The 26824-nt window shown below is 37.2% G+C and overlaps 1 protein-coding gene across 1 annotated transcript in view; it reads right to left on the reverse strand.

Moving 5' to 3' along the window:
* Window positions 1-15219: 15219 nt before the first annotated feature.
* The window catches only part of LOC124645025 (leucine-rich repeat-containing protein 15-like), a 36899-nt gene continuing 25294 nt past the window's right edge, over window positions 15220-26824 (reverse strand). Inside the window, exon 2 of the mRNA XM_047184764.1 lies at window positions 15220-16945. Within this exon, the coding sequence (XP_047040720.1) occupies window positions 15220-16945 (1726 nt within the window). The remainder of the gene's footprint in view (window positions 16946-26824) is intronic.

Genomic DNA, 26824 nt, shown 5'->3' on the forward strand with positions numbered 1-26824 from the left:
CTAACCAAGGGGTATCGGGTTGCCCGGGTAACTGGGTTGAGGAGGTCAGAAGGCAGTCGCTTCTTGTAAAGCACTGGTACTCCGCTGAATCCGGTTAGACTGGAAGCCGACCCCAACATAGTTTGGGAAAAAGGCTCGGAGGATGATTTGATAGATTTTTGTTATATCCTGAATGCCCGCCCCCAAGGTGATTGCAATAATTATCATTCTGCATTTTCTACTTTTGTTAGTGAACAAAGTTTTATTACTGATATTAAGTAATTTTCGCAAGCACACGCAAAATGAATTCAGAATATGGATGTCAAACAATTTCCGTTTGGCCGAAATATTCCGACCGAGTGCAGTTGTGGTAACAAACTCGTGAAACTTCCATCGAATTTTTGATTTTTATTGAGATAAAGTACAAGCGATGTCGAAAAGTCAACTAACATTGTAATACTGTACCTGCCGCTATGGACTTTGGGTCACTTGGAACATTGATGAAAAATTCAGTAAGAAGACGAACGTTTCTAAAATTTCTAAGAAGCATATCCTAAGTAGGACATAAAATTAACAAAGATACTTATTAGCTTAATTATTTTTATATTGTACACTATTTTGCTCTATATACATATTTTGATACTTATATTTGAAGTCGAAGCATAAAATTCGATTACAAAACTAAATTCTTTGCTGCTCCCAGCTTTATTTATCGCGATAAACTCAAAAACCTGTCGACCAGATTACACACCATTTCATTGCCACCAATCAACTTATTTACACGGAACATTTAAACGTTGGAAAATAATTTCCCAGTACGAAAAGACAATAGAACATTCCGTTAAGCGAATTTGTAAAGTGAGTGGTTTCGGGATTGCATTATGCAAGAGCACGCGAAGAGCTTCAGGCGAAGTTAAGGCTAGTTAGTTTTCTCGAATGAGACGCTCGATTGTCTCGAGTAGTTGGCACACTCTCGTATAACTGATCACATGAATTTCACGTCAAGTCGCCGTCCCTAGGGCCAACTAGGGCCAAAGCCAGGACTGCGGGATTGCTCGAAAGAGTTAGGCGCGGCTCTGGTACATAAATGGCTTAAGACAGAACATGGTGGGTTTTAGTCCATTAGAGCCTGACACTCCCTCGCGCTCCACCCATGGCGGTGTCACAGCCGAAATCAACGTTCACTCAAACTCAACTCATTGCTGGACCGAGTCCCCCAAGCCGGGGGATTTGCCCATTCTCGCATTACTCACCGCGCTGGGGTGTTGGAAAGCGCAGTGTGGGGTAACTATAGCTTCGGAGATACTGCTGCTCATTTCCGAGCCTTTAATATCCCAATTAATGCTGCGTAGTGGTGGTACTCCCACCAATAAGTCGCAAGACAGACCCTTTAGTCAGCAACGTGCACCACGGGCAATCGGGGCATTCGTTCTGGAAAATTCCTTGATAGTATTACACTATGAACTTTCAGGATTTAATTGAAAAAGTTTTGCTAACAATATACGAAATCATTCTAATCTCAGGGATCCCTAATTTGGGTTTTATGGTCTGGTCGGTATATTTGATATGAAAGTATTTTTATCTGATACAAACTGGTATATAATAGTCATACTACAGATGCCCCAAATATAAGGAAATTATAGTTTTGAACCGAAACTTTCTACCAGGTGGACCAATGGACGGAAGCTTCATTGCAATATAAAGTTTGAGTTATATTGGTCAAGCAGTTTCATAAAATTCAAATGTAAGATGTCAAACGGTGTTCTGAATGGGATGTTATAGAATTTCCCCAATATTCAATTACGCTACATAATACCTAGAAACTACTAACAATATCCGAAATTTTCCGTCCATAACACCTATTAGAAACTATTAATAATTTCATAAATTAGCTGATTCCCGCGGTTTCATTGCTGACCACAAGATGTCATACTTGTGCTTCGCCATTACTATTTGACCTATATCTCAAAACTCATAATGCCTTCTACATAATTTGAATTTATTTGTTAATCGTTCTCCTGGTCAAAAAGCGTTTTTAGTCTCTCTCTTTTCACTTCCATTATAGAAACCTAGAATTATATGTATAAAGTAGGCAGCTGAATTGTTGTCTGTCTGATCGATAAACACACAGCTGAAAACGTTAATGAAGCGAGAATGCACTAAGCGATCCTGGGGAATTCCCAAGAACGTGGGTGAAACCCGGGAATTACCACAATTTTTTAAATATGATTGCCATTTGAAGCTTTAAGCTCCCAGTATGTATTCCAAACCAGGTTTTTCAGCCTTTTAGCCTCATAAACAACGTGGCTCTGTATTTATGGAATATTTTTAAAACAGATTCAGTAGACCCAGAAATTAGCCCTTACAAGCTCGCAAAAATTTTCATATATTCTCAAAATAACATTCAATTAAAATAGAAAAGGCTTAACAAGCGTCGATCAGAAATCACTACCCCTAACAAGCTATTAAATCCAGCTCAATGAAGCAGAAATGACTAACAGTTATTATCGCAAACGATATCAATATTAGTGTGCATAACGAGACTATTATACAGAGCCTCCACACACTGCCAACTTTTAGTCGACCGATTGTTGCATCGGGCTCATCAATCGGAAGGGAGTGGATAGTACAATAGTGCGCACATTACAACCATAAGGTACTTATCCGGCGGTATCGGGTCGACAATTGGACTCATCAATTACCTTCAAAATAAACTATAAAAAGTTTGATTGTAGGTATTCACGATTACCTTCAAAATATACCTACTGTCAGCTAACCATTGGGCTACCCAATAGACAATAAACCTCGACAAAAAACTGTCAGTCAACAATCGGAGCAACTTTCAGCCAACATTTCAGTTCACAGTCTGCCGGGACTAAGGTTCGCGACACCATTGCTATTATCGAAGAAAGTTTGATCACGTGTCGCCGACGCCTCGTCGCTGAGTCGTTAGTTGGTCGTTAAGGTAAGAGCTTCATGCGAGGCATCGCTTCATGCGATTACTAACACTTTAATAAGATACTCCGTTGTTATATGGCCTCTTTGCACTGTGATTAGCACAATTTATACCTGAATTTCATATGAGTGTGTTTAATAAAAGTTGAGAAAAATGGTTTGTACTGAGCTTCTTGAAGGGTGTGAGGAATGACTGTATGAAAGATGGCTCTTTCCATGCCAAGTAAATTTTGAAAATAAATAAATTTGTGTTTGATGATAGGTATATCTGCAGTGTAATGTTTTTTTTTTCATGGGGACTACCATTAAACGATTAGGATTACATTAATCTGACTAGGTTGCCTCAAACTGCTTATCTTTCTGAACAGAACCATCATTTCAATAAATGCAGAACGACGAATTTATGCGCAATACACGGTACCTATATTTGGTACATTATATACCAAATATGTAAAGACAAATGAAGATCCAGTAATAAGCTCATACTAACCTTCTTAGTATCACGTGTTTCCTTACCTAGTTTCCACCGGTTCCAGGAAGGAGAGCTGTCACAGTGCAAATATCACAAGCATGTGCCAGTTCTCATGCTAAGCTGATCGTTCCGCTCGCTTCAAGTCTTAGTAATTTCCGCCTAGCAGAAGCTTTTCCTACTGTCAGATTCCCTAGAATTCGGCAAACGGTATGTTAGTTAAACTTCACCCAAATGTAGGCAAACATTTGCTTATAACTGGCAGAGCAAGGTCTATTTTGTTTCCCTTCATAAATATTTCCAGCGAAATCTCCGTAATTTGTTTTAATTATTTCGAAACAAATTGTAAATGTATTGAAGAGATTTATTCGCTGTTAAACAATGATATCTTATTATAGGCTCAGAACATAAAATCATTTATTCCGTCACACTTCATACAATAATTTGACGGCAATTCCGTATAACGTGAACATTTACGATGACGTATTATGAAATAAAAATGAAGTAACCTACGAATTGAGTTTCAATTTCATAATAAATTTTGATTTAGAACATTATGTCAGCCTTAATACGGGGTTCTGCGGAGGTCAAGTCAATTATTCAGAGGCCTGTAAAAGGATTAAAGCTACGTGCATTGTTGATGATCCACTTTACTATGATAAGGACTAAATATATTATTTAAATGTCAATGTTCCGTTGTCGTCTGTGTATGATTAACTTTATTCTCTTGCTTATAATTTATGTTCTGGAAATAATGTACACATGGATTCATATGGTAAAATAGACAATAAAGCAGCTGAACTTATAAAACCTGTACTTAACTAAATGACGTTAACACCAATATCACTCAAATCAAAATAAACTTGAATTAGGCCGCTTCTGCAAACCTTATTCAATTCATTAACCCAAAATAATAATTCCTGTTATTATTAGCGTAATTTTCACAATAGTAAATGGTTCGCCATTAGTTGGCTGCCTCAGCCATCACCACAGGCGTTTCTGGAGCCAAGTATATGCCAAAACGTCCCACAAGTTTCACGACATCACATAAATTGAACTGTTTGCGAGTCGCTACTGCGCCCCTAATTACAATTATATATATACACGCGATATATAAAGTGTATGCTTGATTAAATTTATTGGAAAAGTTTGCTTACGCTTTCAGACCCCGGAATCGGGTAACTTATGTATACCTATATAGTTCATAACGAGAATTAGCAACGGAAAACTTTCCCTAACTGATAAATGAAAAATTGTGTAAGGTCTGGACCGATTTTTAAACCTTATGACCTTATGGCCAAAACCAAGATTTTCTATTACTTCTAATGTTATGTAAAAGGAGTTTAGGTCAGAAATGTCATTTTCAACTAAACCAACATTATTTCATATTTCCCTTGTTTTGTGTACCTAGTTATTATATTTTATAGTTCGGCCATTCAGAGAATGCGTTCCTGACACGTCGCGATTGAACTGACGACGTAACTTTGCAATGGCGTTGCAGTTACGATAAAAATATTTTTGCTGGTTGTTTACCGTTTTAACAATTGAGGAGCATTAAAACAACATTATTATATCAATAATCAATGAATGTAGTTACGTCGTCAGTTCAATCGCGACGTGTCAGGAACGCATTCTCTGAATGGCCGAACTATAACACACAACATCAAACATCGTGGTCTTGCGGAAAATACGTTTTTGAACACGACGACATATTCTGACTTAATTAAATTCATTAGCACAGTACTGTTTGGTTTTCGTTGAAAACCTTTGCGGTTTGTCATAATTATAATACGGTAGGCTTGTATATGACTGTCTGGGTTTCGCCACATATAAATATTTGAATTTGGCATTCTTGTACTTGGGTAACTTTTCATTTTACTCTTATTATTGTTGTTGTCTTTATTTTGGTATAGACTTACTAACAGGTCAGCACTGCTTGAATTTTATATTATTATAATTTTGGAAGTAAGCTACTGAATATCTTTAAGCTCTCCATCATCTTTCAGCTGTGCCCTACCGGGTCCATACTGTGTCCACCTTATAAAATGTACCACCTACATATATAGCATATGGAATGCTAATAAAGAATTGAATATTGAATATTGATGTTAAGAACAAGGCCCTAAAATTAATGGAGTCCCTTTTCTACTTATTTTTTTCTTTAAATGAATCTCCAATGATGTTTAATTACTTGATGTGGCTTGATATTTTAACTTTATGTATAAAAAACCTCTACTTTTAAGTAATGGGTTTCCTAAAACTGCTATTATGGACCTTGGCTGTCAAAACAGTTTCAAAACTTGCTTCCTATTCTGTCTGCACTCCTGGCTTTGTATGTCTGTTGATAGTTTAACTGTTCTATCGTGTAGCCGTCGGAAGAATGTCTGCTATGGTGACGGGGTAACGGCTATCGTCACGTCTCAACGTTCATGATAAGCACTAAGCAGCATTGTTTCGCTACTATCTAAGAAAGAATCAGATACGTGTTGCCAACATTATGAGAGCTACAGCCTATTCGATTGAATGTGCTTCATAAATAGATACACCCAGCTGCGTAGTATGTAGTTATGTTCTAGATTTCGCCCGCGACTTCGTCCGCGTGGAAAAGTTATTTGGGCATGAGTACTCTTTTTCGGGGCATAGGTAGGTATTATGATAGCTGTCTAACGCGGGATTTTTGGCCATCATAGCTTACTTCCTGTATATAGGTATAGGTATATGACAGATATTTAATGCGTTCCTACTCTCTACTCGATTGATGGGTTTATTTCCAATATCTGGATAAAATGAGGCCTGTTTATGTCAAAGGTAGGTATCTGGTAAGATAGGTCTACCTATTTTCATGCATATCGGTTCAGCCGTCTTTCCATGAGTTACAAACAAACTCACTGTAACTTTTGTAATATCATAGTAAGAATTAGGATTACGTGTTTGTAACAAATAAAAACACCAATGTACGAAGAAAAAATCTTTATTAGTTCATAAATAGGACATTCAGCAGGACATTGAGTTTAGTGCATGCGAAGATATAAACATAATTACCATAATACTACATTACGACATGTATCTAAAGTAGGATTGGCAAAAGCTAAAAATCTTTGGCAACTTTTTAAATGTGCTTCCCAATAAAGGGGTTCTCAATTCGGATGTTTGTGTGCTTTTATTTTTTTATATGAATTGTATACGATGACTTATACAATTCAATGTATAGGTCCTAAACTTGAGGTGAAAACGTTATTTCGTAATCAAGTTCTTTGGTAGATAGATTTTTAGGGCCTATAAGCAGACGTTGTTTTCTAAGACACGTGTCACTAAATTATTAAGCGTGGCGTAGGTATTCGTGAGATAGTTTTAACTGTTGGAATATATTTTTTTCTTTTCCCCCAACGATCAAGGAAGGAAATCTGTCGACGGTGGAAAGACAGAAATATTTTGTAAATCGCAGTATCTTTTAGATAATCAGGTGTTTTAGGATGTAACTGTCTTGGAAGCACGACGATTCAACTTTGTTCGACGCTGTCGTGTTTTAGTTTTGATGTTTTCTTTTGTATAACACGTTTTTCGTTGATTTTCGTATGTCTGTACTCGTAGGATATTTTTTAAATCCTTGGGGATATTCCACGATTGATTTCAATGCTATGCCTCTCCTGGAACCTAGAACTTATATCTTTGGTGACATCGTGGTTGGAGTACTTTTCAGCTTTTGTCAACTCCTTTTCTATTGTTTCATACCGGACATCGAACATGTATTACATTTAAAACCTTTTAAATATATTTCGAGTATATGTTTCAAATATTAGTATAAATTCGAAGGTACCATATGATTGGTACCTCGCTACTTAGATTATAATTGTATAATATACCTATAGCTAAAGATATTTTAACCTACTCCCGTCTAAGGACGTACATGGTGCTTACATCTACCGGATATTTTTTGGTTATTTTTTGGTATTTTTGGTAATTGAATAAACATTGATAATATTAAGTAGAGGGGACGACGAGCCGACTGGTTCGGTCCGAGTACGCAAGCACAGACAGAAACAGCTCACTAATCTTCCACCCCGCAGTTTGTGTTGAGGGTAAAAATAATACGACTTAATCGAAAATAAGGGCTCTTTAGGGTCTCAAATCTCGTCATTATAATACGGCAGGCGCTACTTCAATCGGTCCGTTTATTTTTCTACACTCTTTTTAAGTTATTTTATTTTCCCTGTTATTTGCCGCTTATCACCATTGAGTCGGATCATTATGCATAATGTAGTTAATAAAATTGTATCGCCCTCTTAGCCAAATAAAGTATTCCCATATTTCATCTCCCACAGCCCGATGATATCATAAGTAGGAAATTCTTGGTTTTATTACTTCCTTGCGCCGTTCCTAGATAACAAGTTGGATCGCCCTCATGTCTGCCCGTTCTCACAAAAACCTGGTAACGCCCGGAGCCGTCTATCAATTGCGATCTATCCCAAAATCGTTAACCTTCAGCCTCCACCACGTATTATAAGAGAATACTCGCTTGCTAACATACCCGGGAAGTTCTCACATGGCTTAACTCCAAATTAAAAATAACTTAACAATTTCCAAAGAAATTTAATATCAACTGGCTACCTATAGCAAGCTTTACAAAGCTGCGATCAGGCGGCCGCAGCGAGCAAGTGTAACATAATGTTAAGTGAATCGGATCGTTTGTATGACGAACGATTTCATGCTGAATCCCGAATCGAATCCTCTATTTGGTAACTTTCTCTGTTTTCTTTCGATTTCTTTCGGATAACCCGATAAATTTTCACTCCTTTGTTACTATTACCAGAGGTGCTATATTCGTTTTTACGATAGTTTTGTCGATACGCTTTCGAATAAACGGTTTATTTATGTTCTTGTTTTTATACTCTCTACCTTCCGTTATTGCCTTTTACCTGATGCTACCTAAATTACCTACATAATTTAGCGACTGGCCGATTCATTTCAATGCGATCGATTCTTCTAACTTTATTATCGACACTTTTGCTGGAATTATTAATTGTTCACATTGTAATTTAATTGAGCTAGTTACCATTTCCTACACATGCAAGGATATGAGAAATGATGAATTTAGCGAAAATGAGAGCTAAATTATGCCGGGATTGCTAGTATGCAAGAAGCAGCTACTTTGATGATGATAATTTATCCGCGATAAATGGTCGAGTGTGGCGTTGACGTGGCGTAGACGTGAGCGTGGCGGAGTGCCGCGTCTGCTCGTGGGTTCGCCACAAAAACCGACAGCGAGTGGATCAGACCAAGCTACGCCCTTTCAATAAATTATGTAAGGCTAGGAGCTCCATGCACTCCAAAGATTTACATTCTCACCTCACTGTCTGCATACCTCGCATAGTCTCGTCTCACTGTAACTACCTTTTATAATATATCAAAAATGTTGTCGCATATTTCAAAGTCAAAGTTCTATCATCTCATGTTGTTCAAACTCTCAATAATTCAAAGTAATAACCAGCCCAATAAAATTACAAGGTAAACATTTAAGTATGAAAAATGTATATTAACTTAGTAAAACCAATTAACGACTTTTCTAATTTAATTAAGTGCCTACCAGATTGTTTGTTCGACTAGGCGGTTACTTTAAAGTACCCATCTAACGCCAAAATGTTTTGCGGGGTGGAAGCCTCGTGAACGACAGCGGTGGGAAGTGACACAATATTTATGTTTATTATTCTAAGCTATTACATATTATGTTTACATAACTAAACACCAAAATTGGTTATAAGCATTATTCAAATTGCAAGGTTGATTGACACGTCACTGAGGTGGTTTGCCTGACAGCCAGTGTAGAGACGTCGCTCGATGTAGCAGTCTCGGCATGTATAATATCCGAAATTAAACGATCCCTCGTGAAGTGTGAGCCCACCTTTACTGAATTACTCTATTGATATCTACTATTGATTATAATGATTGGTATATATGAGTTGTTATCAATTAATTCTTACACACTAAGACTAATTCTAAGACATGAATTGTATCATGATTACTTGAATTCGGATAACATACTAGTTTAATCTTCGATCTTCACTTCAATGACGAATTTTCGTCAAAGTCTAGATATTCCAATAGCCAAACGGATATGTAACTTTATCACAATATTATATAAACACCCAATTCAATAGGTTCGTTCAACTTATTCAGAAATCTAAGCAAATATAATTTAAGACGAAGCTTAGAAAATAATAGACGTTTCTATAAATAGCGTTATATCAGATTACATGTGATATAACGTGAATGGACAGTTATATTTCTGTATCTTTCGTATCAACATGCTTTTATGTACAGCCATCTCGAAATAATACTTTTTACGAACACTCCGACAAGCTTACAAATAAAGGTCCAATAAATAAGTATTTAATACTAGACGGTTTTCTATAAACCCCTTAACTAATTGGTGTTTCGTACCTTACAGTGATCTGTTGTATATAATACATTGTTTCCTTATTGACAGTCTTCAATCGTAACTTTACAGATGTTGTAATGTGACATCAAATTTGCCGGTGTTAACCCATGTCGAATAAATTACTTCTAGCCGTCATGGTATTCGTGTTGGTCATCCTCGCGGCTCTTATAAGTTGAATATTCAAAAGCTCACTGCTCAGCTCCTAATATAATGTAAACCTAGACTAATACTAAGCATTCTTTGAAACACGCGTGGTTGATGTTAAAAGTCTTTCTAACACTTTTCAGTACCTTTGTGTTGTTCACTTTATCGTCAGCGGTACATATGATTTTAGCTTTTGCACTCAGCTTTCCAAGATTTTAACTGACCCTAACATCACTTTTAAAGCAAAAGTGTTTTCTAGCTTCACCGGTCTTTGTTATATTTTAAAAGATGGTAAACCTTCAAGATAGAATCCAACTTTTTTTCACCATCATTTATTTTTCCACTAGGTCTTATGTGCTTTATTTGACGTGCAACACTTATGCCTCAGAGGCAGGGTTGTTATGTCTCATGTGCCTGTAATTGAAATCGGCTCCCATACCTTAGAACCGGGAGTGCCGGTAAAAATGGGTATGGGCGTAGTACTTCCCCGGTCGAGTCCTTTCACGTGGACTCTACTACTACTTTAATTTGTTGCTCGTGTTCATAAAACAACTTAGCAACAAAGTTAATGTGCCAGGCAGGATGGTGTTTGGGCAAAGTTGCATATCGTTGCAGGTCAAATTTGCAGTCTCTGTCGTCATTTCTATCCAGTTACAACTGGCTTTGTGTGGTTTAAGAGTTCTAGATTTGTGTTTTAATTTTCTGAAAGATGTTTAATGTTTACGTTCCTTAGATATTACCTCTATTTTTTATGTAATAAATGTTATTTCAAACAATGAAGTACCGATTCAGCTAGATACAACACTTGTCTAGTGTTTACCTAATTAGTGCGTCGGCACGTAACCAATCACACAAATTACGTGTTTCTCAAATTATATCCCCCCCCCCCTACCCTCCCTCAACCCCGCTCTCATCCCAACCAGACTTTTGTATAACAAAATCTGTATAGTTACGAATGAATGTTATGTTATATTCAAATGTAAATCCAATGAGTATGTTTCATTAAGCTCTGTGATTATATTCGACATGATTAATGTTGAAACTGTGAATAAGCACTTTTATAATGAACTATATACAACTAATCACTGGACAATTCATTCCATCCTTTCATCCATGGAGTCGAAATAATAGCGAGCTTGTAACGTGACACTTGGCATTGTTCAACTGATGGACAAAATCGACTTCTTTTCCCGGACAAAACTAACCCGACCGAAATATACTACAACTTCTCTGTTTTACTTCTGATTTCAAATAATTATTTATATTATTTACAATTATTTTTACTGTATAGCTCTTTTGTTTTATATATTGTATTTCTTTGTAGTTTACATTTAATATACTGTTTTTGAAAAATATACGTCTCTGTTTACTATGTACAACTATTATTTAATTGGTGTTTCTTCTTACATGGCAGCGGCTTGGTGCACGCTGCCCAGAATAAATTAAAACCTTAAACTAGGTAGACATCCATTGAAATCAAAATAACTTACAGATTTATTTTTTTTTGGTTGTTTTTTTTTATTATGACATCAAATTATATTTAACCCACTATCTCGCCATTTACTCTTGAATTTCATTTGTAATTTAAATAAAAATGAAAAGAGAAATTGTTAATTTTGCATACCTATGTGTGTAATTTAGGCATATTGTCATAAAAATGTACAAAACAAATATGGTTCTGCCAATTGAAGACGTAGGGATATGAAATGATTAAATAACCTACTAATGAATCTCACACTCATTCTCACATTCACACAGCAGATTTTCAAAATAAACACTACACCTACAGATAAAAAAAAAAAACAAAATCATTACTAGGTACATATTTCTCTCTTGATCATCCCAAGAGATGTTCTACTTATCTTATAATTACATGCATTAAACGGAATGCTAACTACAGTAAGTAAATATGTATTAACCTTGAGTTTGTCGAAGTATCCTAGTACCTAAGAATTATAACACAATAAAAAGTTATACTGAAATAATCAAACGAATGACTTGAAAAACTTCTGTGTGTACGAAATTTTCGCGTGTTTCGTTTGATTATTTTAGCATGTTAGTTAATCTAAAAAACGAAATACCATCATCATTAGCATTTCCATGATTCATGAAATAAATTAATAAAACCCACAGCTACGTAGCTTAGGGTTAAATCACATAGAGCAAGATCCCAGGGCCCCCAGACCTTACTTATTTTCTGATGGACAAAACATATAATTTAAAAATTGTCTACTAAACCCTTGATATCGGTAACACTTTAAATTGAGAGCAGTAGCACTTTGCTATGATTATGCGATCGCAGCTCCAGAACTGACATGATGGAACTACATAATCCCGTTCAATTTGACTTTCGTATCTGTAGCTTGCTACATAAATTATAGTAATCTGTGGTCATGAGTTCATATTTAAAAACAATGCGCGATTAATTATTTTAGCACCCACAGGTCATACACCTTTTGTGTGCCGCGGCTAAGCCTGATTAATTGATAAACATCGTGTTCATTTAGCACTTTATTATCAACACGTTAGTGCTGTTTGCTGTCCGTTCTGGTCATTATGTAACTACCAGGTCATGTAGTACGTATTAAGTATTCTGTAGCTTTTATTTATTGTAAAGGAGTTTAAGCTGAAAACTGTAGTCGTAATTGTCGGGTATTTTTAGTAAATTATGTGTTGTTATGAATGAATGTAGGTACACTAGGAATTGTTCATGCAAAGTTTCCGAAAGTAGATTTTTATCGCACGCGGTATGTGAACGCCTTTGTGGTAGATTTTGAAAATCCATAAGACCTTTAAGACTATCACGAAGGCACCTAAGCCTTCTAGTTTTTCTGTTAATCACTTCACGCTTAGTATGGAAGAAGTACAAACTCGTACAGTGTTGGCGCAAACTACAAGTTTTTCGCAATTCCTAGTTTGGACGTGTGACCTCGCTTCAAGCTTTTTATTTTGGCAGAAGAACGAGTATAATTTTTATCGCAGCTTAAAAAACCAGGAACATCAAGATTATTAAACTGCTCTCTTGGGAAGTATTGAAGTATCGTGCTGGTAACGACAACTGGAAATCCTAACAAGATGATATTATTTTAACACACACAAGAAAAAAAAACTCGTCGGAATGTTCTTATCGTTCATCATAGTGCTATTTGATATAAGTTTTTTAATATTATATGTATAAAACAGTTTCCTGACTGTTTGGTATTTTATAATATATGTTTTTTAGTTAAATATTGACCATCCTTTTACATGTACGAACACGGAAAGTCCTCTGCGTGGTTTGTTGCTTGTTTTTGCTAACTCACACAGACTACCGGCCCTCGGGTGGCTATATTACTTTTACAATTAATATATACAGTCCTACAAATATTATTCTGCTCAGCCGTTTTATGATAAATGTAATTTATTATAATTTATATTTATACTTTTGGTAACTATGTACAAAAGTAAGACTCGAATATGACAAAATTCTTTTCATGTTTCGGTCAGCCGAATTTCATTGGTGTCTATGACATTCTCATAATAAATTTTAGGTTGCAACAGTTTTTTGATGGGCTCTGGAATTTTGAAAACAACGAATACTCACATTATTTTCATCGTTCAGATCGTGCTGAAAATATAATTAAGATTTATTAATTACACTTCTCATTTGAATGTTTTTTTACCCATATCCAAAACTGTCGCAATCCTAAAATCTGCTCACAAACAATAATTTCTAATTCAGTAATTGATATTTAAATTATCTTTGGCACTATGCCACAATTTATAGAAATCTGTACAATTTAATTTTAACATCACATAGATTTTTACAAACTACGTCAATGAGCATTTCATTTAGAATAAGCATATAAATAAATAATATCAGTTTTCACCAAATTAGCAGTTGCAATAATTTAATTATCCTATGAGTAAAAATAACAAGAGCTTTGTTTATTTACACAATGTTAATAATTGAGTTCCGTGTTACAAACCAGTTTATTATTCATGCGTGTTTACAATACTTTCGTTATCGCCCAATGAAATAATTGTGTCACAGCCGAATTGCTCGCTTGCCACGAACAACAAAAAAAAGTTAATCTTTTCAAAAACATTTGATACTTACTTGTTTTGTTCACTATTGAATGAAAATTTTCATTTTTTGACGAAGTTGACTGAATGAAAAGGACGCTTTCTTTCTAAATAGTATCAGAATTACAGCTCTTTTATGAATTTAGTTCGAAGCTCAAGTGAATGCCACCCGAATCGTGTGGGACGACAAAAAATTGGTGGAATGCTTCTGAAAGGTGTAAGATTATACGAGCTTATGTTTAGAAAATATTACAAATATCGCTTATGAATTATTTTTTTCCAATCCATAGCTTTCAAATAACTTGATAAACATCACTATTTTCTGTTTCAGAAAATGAGTTACAACTTTGTGGAAACGTATCTTATAATTTCGTACACTGAATTTTCTTTTCGATAGTCTCAAAATCACCAGTTAATAGGACCTACATGAACTGTAAATAGTAGTTAAATCTGTACTTAAGCATATGCTTAAAAAATCTAAGCGACGACGTTGGAAATACACACCTTCATTAAATAACTGAAGCCCCGCAGGCATTAGCTGTTAGTTGTGAAAACCGATATGTGTACTTAGTTAACAGTTTGATTGCTGCGATGCACAATATAAAGCAAACAACATACGATTTAATTGGAAACTGAGCTCTTGACATTGATGCGGCCTCTACACTGTACAGCTCTTGTGCAAAACAAACAATTTGGCTGCAACACTCATAAATAAAACAATGCAAATTGTTAACGAACACTTACCCCAGTCATGTTTCACTTCACTTAGTAAATCTCTCCTAAAGTCTAATCCTGTATCAGGTCGCGTTTTATAAACCTATATGTACAGTATAAATTTTCATTTGTAGAAAAATATTATATTTTTGGAAATTTATACACAAAGCCTAACTAGTAAAAATATTTTACGTTTGAAGTAGGATAGAAATATACTAAAAACACTTTATTGTTCAGTTCTTTGGTTTTACACAAGATCGTCTTCATACTCGTACTCGTATCAGATGTCATTAGTGTCGAACATCGGCGGGGGAGGGGGCTGCGGGAAGTAGCGGGTGGAGGTGACGTCACAGTGGTGGGCAGACACGGAGGCCAGCGGCAGCGGCAGGTCGAAGGCGACACAGTGCGCGTCGTGGTGCGCGGGGCGGCGAGGCGGCGCCGGCGAGCGGGCGCGACGTTAGCTGCCCTTGGGCACCAGGTGGTAGGGCGCGTGGATGGTGGCCACGCTGCCCAGCTCGGTGTGGCCCAGCAGCTCGTCGGGGTGCTCGTGCTCGTGCTCGCGCCGCTTCTCCTCGTTGGTGTAGTAGTGCGCGGCGCGGCGGCGCGTGCAGCACAGCGCGCCCGCCACCGCCGCCAGCACGGCCACGCACACCAGCATCAGGCCCGCTATCACGCTCATCTGTGCCTCGTGCGTCGTCGGACATGGATCTAGACGGTCAAACGACATCTCAGCGAAACTCACCCCGCGCAAACGAAAAGGGGAATAACATCTAAGATGGCGCAGCGTGGAGTTCAACACTGTCGTAGTCATGTACACGAGCATGGTCCCTGCTGAGCACTGATCGCACCGCCAAGTGTTCTTTGCCAAATTAACTTGAGCAATCGCTTCCAGCCTTTGCAAATCCAGCTCACTCAGTGTTTGTAACTTGTTATGCGATATATCTAATCTCTGTAAAAACTTAGTCTTTGTAAGAAGTTTGTATGGAAATTTAGTTAATTTATTCCAAGATATATCTAAAGCCACGAGGTGCTCATTGTACGTAAAAAAATTCGGTGGTATATCTGGAAGCGAGAGGTTGGCCAGTCCGACGCCATGAATTTCGGGCAATATTTGCAGTAATATGGCAATTTCATTAAGAACCAAGTTGTTTCCGCTGAAGTTAATAGTTTTCAAACAATCCACGACGGGTGCGAACGTTTGTAAATGGAATCTGTCTATTTTGTTGTGACTGATGTCTAGGTGCGTGAGGTTGGTGAGGTTGGCGAGCGCGGCCGGCGCCAGCAGGGCGAGGCGGTTGCGTGCCAGCGACAGCACGCGGAGCTCGCGATTCCGCCCGAACATGTTGTCCACGATTACGGATAGTTGGTTGCCGTCGAGTCTTAACTTTTTAAGTCTTTTTAAGCTTATAAACTCGTCTGATGTAAGATATTTAAATTGATTTTCTCCCAAGTCTAGTTCCTCCAAGTTGGATGCCAAATGATATATCTGCGTATTTACCCGCCTCAGAAGGCATCCTCTACATTTGAAAATACGCAAATGTTGAATATCCTTAAATACTTCTGGGTTCAGTTCAGTGAGAGGGTTCTCACTCAGATCCAAAACAATTAATTTCGCCAACATTCTGAATAGTCGAGGCACCAAAGTAGTAATTTGATTGTGTGACAAAGTTAATGTCCTCAATGAAGTTAAATGACGGAAGGTCTCGCTCGGCATTTGTTCTATGTTATTATGATCGAGGTACAAGTCGGTGAGATTTATGAGACCTCGAAAGTTGTCCGCTCCGATGCTGGTGAGATTATTGTGAGTGAGGTTAATTAACCTAAGATTTTGGAGTCCCCAAAAGGAATATTGGCCTATGGAAGGAACATTTGAGTTGACGATGTGTAGTTCTCGCAGGTTGACGAATGGGGTGGGTTGTGTGAAGATGGGTCCGATGGTGAGGTCGTTGGGTTTGTCTGGCGGGGCGGCGATGACGATGATGTGCGCGTCGCGGTCGATGTAGTCGACGGGGATGGCGCGCATGTGGCCGCGCGTGCACGCCACGCGCACGGCGACGCCCGCCTCGGGGTCGAACGTGCTGCGGCAGCTGCACTCGTCGGGGCACGTGATCTCAGCGCCGCTGCACCCCAGCAGCATAGCACTTGCTGACCACAGCAGGAACACCCAATGGTATCTCGTATTTCTGTAACAACATACAATGTATGTAGATAGGTAAAATAGGGACGCATACTCAATCACACGCGCAGAAAAATAAAATAGGTACTCATTATGATAAAAATAATATACCTACTTCAGCTGTATATATAATATGTTCGCCTGGCAATTTAAATTATGTATATAACAAATTATATTACACTGTAATTTTTCCTGAAGGTTATTTGTAAATACAATTTTTAATATAATTTCTCCCTATTTCAGCCCACGGAGACTGATAACAAGTGGGAACCTATTCCCCAAATATTCAAGAACAACTTGCTCTTATGGTGTTTATTTCGTATTGATGCAGATCCTCACTGAACACTATTATTATGAAAGGCAGGTGTTTACATCAGATTGGACCTGAGAAAATATTCCTGAGTCAGCACAGCATGGATCAAGAGCACGGTGAAGCACACAAGGAAGCCATGGTATGGGCCAGCAAGGTATGGATATACCCCATGGACAAAAGACATTGAGTAATGGGTAACTCGCCTTCGGCCCAGTTCCTCGCACACCTCTAAGAAATGTCAACAAAATGAGAAGTCGTTAGCACCTAAGCCTGTCGAGACTGCACGTTACGAGTTACGCACCTTTGACAGGTTATATCCAATGAAGTTCTGAGACCTAACACTACTCGTGTGAAGATATGATTTCCCATTCATAAAATACATGAATTAAGTAAAATATGAAACATATTTCACCATTAGCAAACAGTCGTATTTCCAACAGCCATTAAAATCACATTGGAGTCGTTTAACTATCCAGTTTTAATTTCCGTCGCCTCAATGCAAGGATTAGAAGTCAGCTGTGTGTAAATGATTGCGCTATTAATGTTCCTTAATTATATTATGCTGTAATTTACGAGATACTGCGACATTTTACTATAATTTATTTTATAGAGCATGCTTTAAATGATTATAATTACCTCACAAAAGCGAGTGAGCCATGCATGTGTGTGTAAATATAATGCACATTGTCTCTGTATGTATAACCTCGAAAGCGCTCAGAAGCGGTCGAGTCGCCAAATCATACAAAGACAATGTACGTACATTTACACACGTATTATATCGCACTCGCTTTCGTGAGATAAGATATCTATTCCCATAGTTATATCTTTCGCTGAGGAGAGACTGTTGAGCGAAACGTTGGAATTCCCCTCAGCCCTCTCACAATTTATCGGCACTAAAACTACGTAAGGTCTTAACAAGTAAAAACGTTGTTAATCCGCCTATTAACACAGTAAGTGTAAAAAATGCTCAAGTCCTGTGAACTAGGAACGAGATTACAGCCTTGTAAAATATGTGTTACGCTTTGTCCGCGAAATCCAAACCCCTGAAAAATAACGCGCAGATAACAAAAGGCTTTTTGACGCGCCGACTAAGCGGCATCCATTACGTGAATTCCGAAATATTTATTCGCACCTTAATGAAAAAAAAGAAATCCTTTTGTTAGTTCTGTCACGAGTGCAAAGCTTATTTTAATTTCCATTATAAAGATCTGAACTAAGAATTCACGGTGACGTTAGACGAATAGGATTAATGCTGTCGTAACTGATATTATTTTGCGTTATTATTTTTTATTTTCCATCATAAACTGGACTAGAACATAGAAATGCCATAAAAACTAAAGAAGCATTTTCAAATAAATCCCTTGTTAATAAATTATTATGTTCACTAATTGATCCCCTTATAACTAAGAAATATTAATATTCCTAGAACCCACTCTACCTGGCTTTTGCTCAACTATGTTACTTGTTATCGACATCAAAAATAATTTCCTGGTAGTAAGTATTGAATGTGCAAAATAGGAAGCAGGTGATTGTTTGCCCGTATAAAAATCTATTTATTATTCTCTGTATGATACGCTTGAGGCAAGGGAGACTTTGTTATTTCGTTGTTAACAAAGTTGTAAAGTGAAGTGAAGCTCACTTGTTTTATCAACTGTACAGTATGAAACAAACAAGCGGTATGCTACATTCAAGGCACGTTGATGGCGTACAACGTTTGATATCTTCTCGTAAACTGGCTAACGTATGGCCATTACGAACTTGCTGTAAATAACACTGTTGTGCGCGCGAATTACTTTGGCTTTAAAGAATTTTTAATGGACTATGTTAAAGTACTTCAACGAAACATATCTGACATTTTAAAAGCACTACAATAAAAGAGAATTGGAGTCGCCTAGCGCCTACTAGAGTCGGCGACGCCTCGTGAATATGGATCAGGTATTTAAAACAGCAGGACATTGCCACTATGTCGTTGAACAATTGAATAAATCTAACCCTGCAGAGAAGCTTTGCCGGCTTATTGGATACAGCTTTGAATTCGTAACAGGCTTATTGTTAATACAATGTCGTTTTTTGTAATTCAAATTCAATGCTACCCTTCCTTTTACGTACACCCTTTCATAACTCTTCTTAATATTTCTACGCTGTCTCCGATAACTTAAGTTATTTTATGCTAATCTCGGAATTAAAGCAGAAAACAGAATGTGGCCTGCTTATTATGCTGCGCAGGATTCGACCGATGTAAACAGGATACGTCAGAGGCGATCCAGGCGCGCTATCTCGAGACGCACGTCACCCATTACCATCGCTGAATACGCATTACTGTAATATTGCGGTGAAAACATTCATCATATTTATACGCGAGAACTTCCATTTGATTCATTGTTGGAAAACACCACACTTTTTGGAACAACTCCACTGTTTTACGTGCTGTATTATATAGCGCGGGGGAGAAAGAATTCTTTAACTCACCCCCTTAACCTTGGCCTACTACATTGTATTGTGCCATATCCGCCCGGCATTTAGTTAGACTCGTAAACATTTTGTTCGATAACAAACAACATTTATTTCATACAGTGAGCTGTATTTTTAATTGTAGATTCTCTTTGTAAGATATTCACGTGGTGTAAAAATATCGAACTGCCCAAGTAAACCCAACAAGAAACACTATAGATAAAGTAAAATATTGTAATCCACGTTTTTCCTTCTCTCAATTTATCACGCAATTTTACACGTAAACAAGGGTACAAACACATTCGGAATGAATACAAACGTAAACATATTTCACACGTATTTGTTTGTGAATACCTTGGATTAAATTATAATCACCTTCGTATCAAAACCTTTCATGTCTTCTTTATAATTTTGTGTGTGTTATGTACAAATCGAATATGTTCTACATGAAATGATTGCCTATTTAAGTGAGTGATCCATTAGACGATAAGCGAGGCGATAGATCCGGACGGTATTCGGCCCAATATTGACGCTGCATCCAATTCCCGGGGCAGTATCGGTATCAGCTACTAAACGTAAGTATGGCATTGATGTATGTGCTACGTACTTTAACGGAACATTGGACCTGTGACAGCGATTTCGTCCGCGTCGGCGACTGAATTATTGCCCATGAATGCTCCTGAGGTAAGCTCTGATTCTAGAATGTGTCAAACAGACGAAATTATAGTTGTCACTGCCTATCATGTAATGGTTGATGATTTTCGATATGATTGACACGATATAAATAATGTGCTACTAGTCTAAACACTGCCCATTGCTTACTAAAGGTCTGTGTTAATATTTATTTTTCCGAAACCTCAATTCTAATATAATTATTTTTTAATTATGGTAAACAAAAATATTATCTCGAAACGGTGAGTATGCACAAAGCACCTGTCTGAGTAACTTGATAGAGCTAAATGAATAAAACGTTTGTCTCAAAAAGCTTTTAAGGCTGACAGCGTGGCTTCTTTATGAATATGTTTATTACTCATTACATAAACTCTCTTAGCCATTCGCTTCAAGTAACTATACGTTTCAAATAATTCATTCCTGACGCTAGAAAAATACACTTAGCCTAAGTTAGATAGTGTAGGCAAAATGAAAGTATCAACATTTTAACTCCATTTTTTCACGAAAGAGGTTCATCCACCGATGTAGCCCTAAACTTCGTGTAATTTATTAATTCCAGTACGAAACTTTTCTCATTACGGACTTACAGGTCTTGTTAATATAATATTTTTACTAACACTATTCGACCAGCTCTTCGGCACTACTAAAATCGCTTTTATGTTCGTAGTTAAAATCATTGCCAAATATGAAACTAGTAAAATTCATGAAAACACTGGTATAAAACTCCACGATTCACTAAAAGCGAGCTAATAAAAGCTATCCATTATGGCTTACATCTAAAATCAGACTGGCGTACGGATGGAGTTTATCAAGCCTGAATTTTAAACTATTAAATGTTCGTAAAGTTAAATTATTGCAGTGGGTAGATGGCACGCGTATTTTTTCCGTGGCGTGGGGTCACGTAGGCACGCAGGGCGCTCGGCGCGTCCCACTGTCACGTACTTACTCACTGGCCATCGGCCATAAAGTCGGGAAATCGCTGCCCGAGCCACGACCATTGTCGTCACTTTTATGGATAACGGGAACAGGATACGTAATTATACACGAAGATTTATTTTATTGACAATTGGTGAACAAATCTAATTTCGCTTTATTTGGTCGGTGACGTGAGTTGGCTTAATTAAACAGTCGTTTGCGGTGACGCCAAGCTGCGCGCCCGTGCCGATGCCGCTCAGACTCATAAAGCATCGAAATGCTTGTGTGCCACGTATTACACCCGCTAATTCCAAATGAACATCTCACCGAGAAACTCTTAGCACATTATCGCGTGGAAATCAGATCCCCTAATTGATTGAAATCTGTCTATAGTTTGCGAATTCTTTAGAACATTCCTCCTTACATTTATCAGGCGGAAAATGTAGGCGCTTATGTGTGGGACAGCTGAACAGACCATTACTCCTCGTATCAGACGCCAACAAAGAATACAGCGACACCGACAATAGCTGAAACTCGTTCAGCTTCTATTCGCATTTGCTTTGAATTTTGTTCCACTTTCAAGATTTCTTTATGAAGTAGAGGACACTGTGAGAAAATCTACACCTCTGTGGAATCAAAGCTGACAATCCTGAACTAGTTTTATTTTAAAAGTTATATTAAAGTAGCAAATACACAAAGTTCTAAAATATATAGTTTTAGTTAAAAAATGCCCTATTTTCTTTAAATAGTCGTAATATAATGTTTGAATACAAAAGGTTAAATATTATCCGGTCGGGATTGGGGAAGCCAAGTGTGGCCTCAGATTATACGGCTCAGCGTTACGATGCATACTTAAATCGTAAACTTTACTAATTAAATATTCAGTATTCCTTATATTGCCATCGACGCTAGAAGAATAATAAAATTACACTCCATGGTGAACTCTCCAAATGGATAGAAAACCAGTTAAAACTTTACGATTAAAATTCATTAACCAGTTGAGATTCTGAAAATAAAAATGAACCGTAAAATAGATATGGATAAAATAATGAAAGTTTTGCACCAAAAGTTTGCACTTAGGTCATCGTTTTATGAGCTAGGATGAAAAATGCATTTTAAGATTTACGACCCTTTTATGCCGAGATTCCGGGACACCCGAACAAAACTGTAATTTGTCAGACACCGCGCCTTTGAAAAGGATATGTGGAAACTCTGAAATACACGCTTGAATCCTGAAAAGATATACAGGAAACCCTTTAAACGTTCGAAGCGAAACAAATATTTAATAAGAATAGTTGTGAGTGCCACCTTATCCCAGGAGATCGATCCCGGTACAAGTGGACACGGTGGCAACTTTATACGAGTTGCGCGATTTCAATTCACTCCGAGGAATATTTTCGAAGTGAATGCACATGACATCCTGTTGCGGCCAGCAGCTCAACTTCACTAGAAATGCCACGAAGACAAAGTTTTATATAAAGGGGTCTTATTCATGAAATGTTACTATTTGGTTTCAATTAGGAGCCACTTAATGTTCCCTTTCTCTCTTCGTTTTATAACAAAGGAGATTCTCAATTCGTAATTTGAATTTTTCTTTACGACTCTAAATTGCCTGCATTACGACGAATATAAAAAAATCCGTGAAGGTTTCTACTTTCTGTATTTTTGGTTTTTAAATCAAAATACCTTAGAGGACAGTGTCCCAAAATTAATGGAATTACTTGTTTTATGACTTACTAACAGCTTATACTTTTTAGTGCATAAGTTGTATAACGTGACAAACACTATTCGTCAAAATTGCGACCGCTCTTACTTTGGTCTAGAAGTCTTTTTTACACAAGTTACGTTACTTTTTATGCTTTTTACACTTCTACAAAAATATCTTCAAGGAGTTAAAAAACGTTTTGTGCTTTTTTATTTTTTCCAAAGTCAAGGTGTATTGTTAAAAAATGTATTTTAAAATGATTTTCCGACGAGGCTTTTCTTAATTGTATATTGTGCAACCATTTAAACTTTTTTTATTTCCAATTTAAGTAAAAATTCTTAGTGCTAGGAAAGTAAAGACGCTAATAGAATTTGTTTCAAAGGATTGCGTAAGGAATTTAGAATAGAATACCTATAGAATGACATGCTTCCAGGTAACCAAAAGGTATTACGGGTTTAAATTACATTTTGATTATGTAGGAACCTACATCACAATTCGTCATACAAGTTCAATTCCGCGAATAACAAAGGCTACCAATGATCTTTTTTGTGAGCGGCTCCAACACAATGAGATAAGGCGTTATATAAAGAATCTCCTCGGTGGGTCAAATCGAGGGACTTTATCGTTATTATTTATCTCCGAAACACATTTGTTGAGCTTCTCCTTACATCCCTTTATTTTACATGACGACTACGCCGAATAAATTGATTTCTCAAAGGTCCCTCTGTAGGCTGGTCCAAAGAAAAAACATCCAGTCATCGCCTAATGATATTTTCGTAAAGAGTCCCTCGATATTATTCAATTAGTTGTCACTTGACCTCTCAATTTGGAACTTTATCAAGTTATATGGCTATGTTGGTATGTAGCGCTCAAAATGTCGTAACTTGTACAGGCAAATGTGAATTAAGCTGCTTAATTTAGAAAAAAAAAATGGATGTCCGCTTCATATTTCAGCCATTCCAGCGTAAACATTAACTTATTTATACTACAGACAAACATTTTTAACTGGAGTACGATCAAAAACTTACACAGTAACAGAGACAACAAACAAAGTTTTGCGAAACATTAAGATATTTAAACGAGAAACTGAATATTTGATTACGGTCCCAGCACTGAAACACAGACTGGCGTCAATTATACTTCTGCGTACTTTACCATTTTTGTTATGCAAAGTGCGGCAATGCGACGTTGAATGCTTCTATCGTTTCCACTGGCCACCCCATTTGTGTACCGAGTCCCCTCGGAACATATCCAGTCTGCTACACAAAAGTACAACACAGCTGCCTCAAGGGATTTTAAGAATCACAACGCGAATTGCGTCTTATTCAAATAACATAAATCTCACTGGTGTAAGAGGACCGACTTAAATAGCCTTTTTAATCACCCTAATCTCTATGGACACCTTTTCGTTAAGTGTATTCCGTCCAATATTGGACAACAGACGATAATTCAATACAGAGGTCGGTTATACAAAAAGCAATAGGATTGTTTTCGCACCGATTCAAGTATAGGGTCATATTATAAAGGGTGACATACACGTGTAAGTTAGGACGCTATATTTTTTCTTTTGTCATAAAGAGTTATAGCCATTAAAAACGCGTTTGTAACCTTAATGTAGGTCACACTTACCTACCTACAGTCATATTAGATACCTATGTGGTGCCCTAATATTATAGTTACGTGGCACACGTGTTGTGACAAAAGAGTGATAAAGTACGCGATGGCATAATTTTGGTCAAAGGCACAGGGAATTTAAGAAGGCCAGCACATTTATAAGCCAACCATTGATATTCAAAGCGAGATTTTAAATAGAATACAGTTCTTATTATGCGTGTGTGTCAGAAAGAAGGGGAGGAGGAGCGGCCGCGACGGGCAAGCGGTTGAGCGAAGCTCCCCCTAATAAGAATACCGTTAAGGGTAATAGGGTAGGATTTGGTACATGGAGAAAAGATTACGCACCCGCCAGAGACCTTTTCACTAACCACTGTCGGTCTTGTTTGTGTGCCGTCACTGCTCTCTGACAATTCCTTATAGCTACTCGTGCAATTCGTAACAAAACAAATAAGATACAGAACCCAACGAATTAAATAAACGTTCATTCGCTCTACATAATAAAGAGGCTTTAGTACGGGAATGGTGCTCGTTTCAGGATATTCATCAATATAGCGAAAGCAATAATTGTTTTAAACAATTTCGGCGCCGACATGTCGGCTGGCGGTGAGAATAAACGCTTTCATTTATATCGCCGAGGGGTTTCAATTAATATCACAATAAAGCACTAAATTCAAGTATATTAAATTACATGTATTATGGTTTCACGAATAATTTGAGAGATAAGGGCGTAATATCTACAATTATTTTTAATCTGTGTAGGACGACTATGTACGGCAGACGAACTATTGTAGCCTTTGACGTTTTATTGTTCAAACTTTTTCCTTTATTTCTGTCACTTGTTAGCGTATCCGAACAAGAGTAACACTAGACTACGGTTGAAAATATTTTTTAAAACTGCGAACGTTGATCCATCTGCATGACGAGCGACTCAATTAAATAAGTTTTAATAACCACAACGAAAAGTTTTATTGGATGATGGTGTCTACTGTTCGTTTAGCCTAAAAGTTACGATAAACTGTGAACTGATAACTGATGAAAACCTGTGATGTGGCGGTGTATTTGTACTTTAAAATAAAAGTTCGAATTCAAATGCTTTCATGTGTAAATAAAATGTTGAAAGCTTTTTAGAAGCGGCTTCGCCACTGCATAATTTACCTCAAATAATAATGATAATGTATTCAGTATTTATGTCTTATAAAACTCAATTTGTACAAAAAATTACAATCTTGTGTTCCTTTATTTCACGCAACTAGTGTTTATAAAAAATAACATAACATTTCCTGAGAATCATAATCACCGTAAAATCTAAATTGCATTCCTACTAGCTCCACCGACAGCCACAGGGTTTGACTAAGGCAACTTAAGATCTACTTGTGCTTGCGTAAGGTAATGCAATCCTGTTCACGCCCACATCCTTGTGGTTGTCTCCACATGCAAGTCATAATACTGTCTACTAATTTATTAATGATTCGACGTAACAAACATATTTTATTACAAAGGAAATTCCTCTGATACCTCAACATTGATAGATATTAGGGGAGATGTTCCTAAAACGGGTACCCCTCCTAAAACGGGTAGGCCTTGCCATTCGAATATTATAGATCTTAGTGTGAACCTGTGAGTGTAGAGTGGTGCACTACCCCCCTGCCGATCACGGTCAGTCGGCTCGCGCACCTGGAGCGAGCGTGTTCGAGGTAAGACGTAAAAAAAGTTTTCTGCTGAACTTATTAAAAAAAATCGAATTATGCTAGTGCTAACTACTTAAATATGGTGTAAGATATGGTTTTCGTAGTTTTGTATTATCATTTTGCATGTTATATGCTTATTAATTGTGAATAATTAGTGGTCTCCTTGTTTACTATTTTATGGTTAAGGTAGTTGAAATTTAAAACGTGCTTTTGGGCAAAACGGGTAGGGGCATAACGGGTGACTATCCGATTTGCCCTGGAATAATTTATGATATGTATTAAGCTGACCAGTGCCATTATTTATCTGACTCAAATGTAAAAAATACCTAATTTGTTTTATTTTTTTGTTTTTTTAATTGGGTGAATAAATATAAAAGAAAAACTTTAAATGCTTCCTGGGATGTGGAAGTTATGAAACTGGACCGCAACCTCTTGACGAAGCTATAAGTCCACCTCATACTCCAACACCAGTAGGCACCAGTATATTGAAGAACTTTCAACACCATGCAAGATATAACGGCAGAAACA

The sequence above is a fragment of the Helicoverpa zea genome, chromosome 31 (assembly GCF_022581195.2).
Source record: "Helicoverpa zea isolate HzStark_Cry1AcR chromosome 31, ilHelZeax1.1, whole genome shotgun sequence".
NCBI lineage: Eukaryota > Metazoa > Arthropoda > Insecta > Lepidoptera > Noctuidae > Helicoverpa > Helicoverpa zea.